This window comes from Alligator sinensis, unplaced genomic scaffold (genome assembly GCF_000455745.1).
Source record: "Alligator sinensis unplaced genomic scaffold, ASM45574v1 scaffold48_1, whole genome shotgun sequence".
In the NCBI taxonomy this organism is placed as follows: Eukaryota; Metazoa; Chordata; order Crocodylia; family Alligatoridae; genus Alligator; species Alligator sinensis.
In genome coordinates, this window is record NW_005842541.1 from 224,106 (window position 1) to 229,871 (window position 5,766).

Consider the following 5,766-nt stretch of genomic DNA (forward strand, 5'->3'; position numbering starts at 1 on the left):
CGCGCCGTGCCGCCTCGCACGTGTTTGTGAGTGGCCGGTGCAGACCTGGCTGGCCTCCTCCCATCCCCAGTGGCACATGGGAAGTCGGCTTCAGCTGCATGCCGCTTTCCCTGGCCAGTGCCGACCCAGTTCTGCCCAGGAGGGACTTGCAGCACCATGTCAACCCGGGCATGGCACCGGCAGGCTGGGCGGGCCCCAGGTTAACCCCAGCCTAGCCCCCCGGCTTCTCCAGCACCAGGTCAACCCGGTTGTAGCCAAGCGGCTCCTGCAGCACCATGTCAACCCGGGCATGCATGCCATGTCAACCCCTGCAACTTCATTGGTGTCAAAGGGCATGTGACATCACTTCCTGATATGATACCACTTCCTGTGATGTCTTTGAATATGACTCGCGGGCCCACTGGGTGATAAAAAGTTCGTGAACCAGCCCCACATTCAAAAAGGTTGGACTAAACCTTCCCTTAAAGACTGAAAAGTCAGTTAAAGCCATGGGCAACTGGTGCCACCTTAGTCGGGAGGAAGCACACGGCCCCCCAGCGACCAGTCAGCGACTGGGGGGGTCCCCCCCCATGGCCAATCTCACCAACCAGGCGGGTCCCCCCGCTGCCAATCGTGCCAACTGGGAAGCAGTGGCCGTGGCGCTTCATCCAGTGCTCCCGCTCCCCGGCTGGTGCTCACAGGGGGGGCACCAGTGCTCCCGTCTGCCCCCCTTGCCCATCACCTAAGCGGGGAGTGCGGCCTGTTGGGGTGCACCAGCGCTCTCGGGGGCTGTGCGTGCATGCCTGTGCACCCCCTATGCGTCACCACTGGTTAAAGCTTTTGAAATTGGAAGAATCAAATAAGGCTTTCATTTTAACTGTGTTCTTTATTGCGTTTCCTGTGAGGTGCAGAGGGGTTGTGTAGCTTGCTCCTCCTGCTATCCTGTCTGTTCTCGGACCTGTACTCTTTAATGTCTTCATAAATGATCTGGACACTGGTGTCAAAAGCAGACTGGCTATGTTCACTGACGACACCAAACTTTGGGGAAGAGTGTCCACACTTGAGAATAAATAGGCTGGTGATCCAGGCCGACCGTGATAAGCTTGCAAGGTGGGCAGATGAAAATCTGATGGGATTCAGTATGGAGAAGGTGCTCCACCTTGGGAATAAAAACCTGCATCACACCTATAGGCTCAGCAATGTTACACTCACTAGCACCATGAGCGAAAGAGACTTGGGGGTCACAATTGACCACAAAATGAACATGAGCCACCAATATAATACCTCAGCTGGCAAAGTGAACAAAACTCTGGCTTGCATCTACCAATGCATCTTGAGCAAGACCCAGGATGTCATCCTCCTGCTGTACTCGGCCTTGGTGAGGCTGCAGCTGGAGTATTGCATCCAATTCTGGGCTCCACAATTTAGGAAGGATTTGGAGAAGCTTGAAAAAGTCCAGAGAAGAGCCACATGCATGATCAGAGGGCAAGAGAGCAGGCCTTATGAAGAGAGGCTGTGAGCCATGGGATTCTTCAGCCTAGAGAAGCATATGTTTAGGGGGGACTTGGTGGCAGCCTATAAGTACATAAGGGGTGTACATCAGGATCTGGGGGAACACCGGTTCACCAGAGCACCCCAAGGGATGACAAGGTCCAATGGTCACAAACTCCTGCAAGACTGTTTTAGGCTGGACATAAGGAAAAGCTTCTTTACTGTCCGAGTCCCCAAGGCCTGGAACAAACTCCCCCCAGAGGTGGTGCCAAGCACCTACTCTGGATACTTTCAAGAAACATTTGGAGGTTTATCTTGCTGGGATCCTTTGACCCTAACTGACTTCCTGCCCCTTGGGCGGGGGGCTGGACTCTATGACCTTACAAGGTCCCTTCCAGCCCTAATGTCTGTGAAATCTATGAAATCCAGGTTCTTCTGTGACAGTGGAAACCAACCTTTATGGTAGGCAGGCCATAAATTAGGCCCTGCACTCTCCCACAGTGCTATTCTGATCCCCTTCCATGCCTGATCAACCCCCCTGAGAGCTGGCAGACTTGTACCCATGGCAGGCCAAGAAACTGCTTCTACCCTCCCTTATAGTTACATAGATGTTGGGGCTGGAAGGGACCTTACAGGTCATCAGGTCCAGCCCCCTTGCACTTGGGCAAGAAAGACTGCTGGGATCAGATGACCCCAGCAAGATGATTGTAGACCCCATCAGTGCTGCCAGAGACAGCCTTGGCTAACTCAGGTCAGAACCTGCTTAAGCAGGAGGCAGAAAGAAAGAGAGAAGAAATGCGATGGGGGAAAAAAAGGGCAAGCCAGGAAGGGTCAGAAAGGGAGAATTCAAATCTCTCACCCCAAGTGTAGTTTCAAGCTTAGCCAAACACAGTGGAAGTGGCAGTGTCCTCTGAGTCCCCCTGGCCTGGTCAACTCAGGGCCTTTTCCAGATTTTGGATGGTGAAGGCCCAGTTGTGCCCCGGGAGATGGTGGGGCAGTAGTCACAACGGCAAAGCATGCTCCTTTAAAGCTGCCATCCTCCTGGTGTTTGTGCCAAGTTGCCAGGGGAAGGCACAACAGTAGAACAGCCCATCGGTTATTACTTGGCTTCATCCAGCAGGCTTTATTTCCAGCACGCCAATTTGTCTGGTCTGTTGATTTCTGGCTCCGAGTTCTGGTTTGCCAGCACAGTGGCATCGGGGACCTTCTTGCTTTGGATTGATTCAGTCTTTTGTCTTTACTAATTGCTTTTTATTTAATTTACTGACTTGTACAAGCCCTTTTATGTAGTAGGCTGAACCAGACTTGTCACCTCAGACATCTTGGAGTACAGGTGCCTGCCCTATCCACTCAGGCTATACCTCCAGCCCGCCCTCCCATGTACCGGTGTCGTCCCTGGTATCAGCAGGCTGCCTAGGATGTGACTGAGTGCAGATCTCATCTTGTTCTACCTGAGGCAGCTTGTGGTCAGAGGGAGCCAGAGAGCAGCCTTGCCACATGGGGTGCAGGGACTCCAAGGCCAGGGTTGCTTAGGATGGAAGCCAGTGTGTTGACTTCCCTTCTGTGCACGCATGCACCTACCCACCCATCTCCTTCTCATCCAGAAGTCATTGCACCAGATCATGCCACAAGAAGCTCCAAGCCTCTGAACTTGGTCACAGCCACAGGAAATGCAACAAGTGGAAGCTGAAGTTGCCTGGGAGACTGACGTGTGATGTCACCTGGCTGTGAGCTTCATGCTCAGAAATGCAGCCCAGGGGCCAGCAGTAGTTGGGGGCCGCTGCTTTATCATGTCCACCTGTCATTGGCAATACACAAGTCTTCAATAGTGACCATGAGAGGCCGGAGAGCTCGAACTGGATTGGCTGTGTGCAAAGAGCCAATTGGGCGTTGGGATGCTCCCAACCTAGGGTTTAGAGTCTACTGCCAATGGAGGTCGCCCTGCTAGTCTGAGTGCTCAAGGCTCCTGTTTCATGGGACTGGCTGGTCAGGGCTCCAGCCCAGGCTCTCCCATCTGCCCCCCTTTCTGTCATGAGCTCTCCCCTCCAGTGTGTGGGGGCCTCTAGATCTTTGCCAGGGAAGGCTGAGTCAGGATAGCAGATGGGTTGCATGGAGGGAGCAAGCTCTGGCTGTGCTGTGATTCTCAGAGATGTGTGGCACAGGCTGACCTATCCCCCCTGGCTCTTCCCAGGAGCAGGTGATGAAGGAGGAGATCCTGGAACTGCGAGCTCAACTATCTAAGAAGGAGACTCTGCTCCAGAGCACGGCTGAGCGCCTGCAGAACACCAGCCGCCTGAAGGAGAACATGGAGCATTTCATCATCAGCCACTGTAGGTGCTCACTACGGGAGGTCACACTGGTGTAGCAGCTGCGGGGGGTGGAGGCGTCACCACAGCAGTTCTTGGAGGGGCATGGGAGGGTAATCACCTACCACCCCTGCTCAGCCTCCCTCTCCCTACAGCTCTTGGCTGTTGCATGTTCTGCATGTTATCAGCCCTTACCTGGTGGAGATACCATGATATAGACCTGGCAGGGGAGATACCATGTTGTGGTTTTCAGCCCAGGTGGTTTTACTTGCTTGGCAGGAGAGAGACCCTTCTTCCTGGCCTTGAGTGACTTGATGTCGCTAGAGAGAGGAGACATGTCCCTTGCATTTCAGGCAGGCTGACCCTTGTGTGAGTCTCCAAATGTCTCCAAATGCAATTATCTCAGCTACACAATTTATGGTGATGGAGGACTGCTCTCAGTTTCCCTCTAGCTTGGTCCTTTGGCCTTCTAGCTAGAGGCAAGAAAAACTAGGAGGCATCTGAACTCCAAGGCCTCCAGGCTTGGGGCCTGCATGTAGGATGCCTGCCATGGATTTGAAGCCCCAGGCTGAAGAGTCTGGGAGGCAGGATACTTGCCAGGGGTTGTGCCACACAGACTTGAATGATTGAGTTCTGCTCAGTTGGTAGAATTTGGAACTGATTTGGCTCAAGGCACGAAATTAAAAAAAAAAGTGATCAGCCCTTCATGTATGAGGATGGGTGCTGATTGTGCCCAGAGGCTCGTGCCCTGGACTGACTGCAGTGTGGGGGAGTCTGGGGAGAGACTGGTCTTTATCGCCTAACCCTCATGTACTGACAGCACCCTCATCATGTAACAAGGGGCAGTATCCAGGGCCTCAAGCTAGCTCGGATGCCAGCAATATATCATTTGTTCGACGGCTGGAGCAGAGGCTCTTCTGCCAGCCAGTACATAGTAGGTGCCCCAGGGCAGGCAGGTGAAGCCAACCCTCCCCCCAGCTGCCTCTCTGCAGTGGCAGCACTGGCATTGGCAGGCTGGGGCACCAGAGCCTGGCACATGCTGAGCCCTGTATGGGGCTGGCCTCCTTGGAACGGCAGTAGGAACCGTGGTGCCAGGAGCCCTGTCTGCCCTGGGCTGGCAGTGTGGTGGGGAGAAGGGAGGGGGCATGTTAGGCAGAAGAGCCTCCTGTGAAAGCAACCGAGATGGATGTTTCATAAATCACAGAGAAGTAGGGCTGGAAGAACCTCCAGAGGTCACCTAGTCCAACCTCCACCTGAGGCAGGGTCATCCCTATCCAAATGTCACTATGCCTGTTCTGCTCAGCCTGACTGCCCTTCTGATCATGTGGCCAGGGTCTGCCCCTGCACAGCTGCTCCCCTGGTGTGCCCCATGACCCACTCCTCGGAGGCTGGGGTCCTGCAAATCCAGTGTCTCCCTGGCACTCTGTGTCCCTGAGGTGGCGGAGGAAGAGCTACAGCCTCTGCCTGGGTCACCCACACGTCAGCTCCATTCTCTTGAGCTCTTGCTCCTTACTGGCACTGGTGCATTGGCTATGGCTCCAGCAGAGTGAGCCCTGGCTGTGGGGACCCTTGTAGTTTTGGCCATGTAGGCTGTAGGGCCCCATGTCCTAGGCACAATGTCCTCGTAGCATCTCTAGCTGAACTGCATAATCCCTAGGTTGCTGGTGGAGATGCCAGCACTGTCACGCTCCTGCTGACTGCTCCTGTCTCTGTTGCAGTGACCAAAACTCATGATGTGCTGAAGAAGGCGAGGACAAACCTGGAGGTGAGTTAGCCCAGGGGCAAGAGCATGGCAAGACCCCACACACCCTGGGGGTGGTAGAGGGGGCTCCAAGCTGTGTGCCAGTCACAGCCAACAGTGGTTGGGGCTGGGGATGAGCAGGGACTCTACATTAAACTGGGGGGATTGGCCCCTATGGGCTAACTGGGCTAACAAGGGGGTTCAGGGGCTCTAGGTGCACACTGTGGGAGGGGGCAGCACAAATGGGTG

At 54.6% G+C, this 5,766-nt stretch overlaps 1 protein-coding gene across 1 annotated transcript in view; it reads left to right on the forward strand.

Annotated features, from left to right (window-relative positions):
* Positions 1 to 5,766, forward strand: part of LOC102386112 (myomegalin-like) — a 113,256-nt gene that overhangs the window by 104,681 nt on the left and 2,809 nt on the right. Inside the window, 2 exon segments of the mRNA XM_025213595.1 lie at positions 3,662 to 3,800; positions 5,495 to 5,541. Of these exon segments, the coding sequence (XP_025069380.1) occupies positions 3,662 to 3,800; positions 5,495 to 5,541 (186 nt within the window).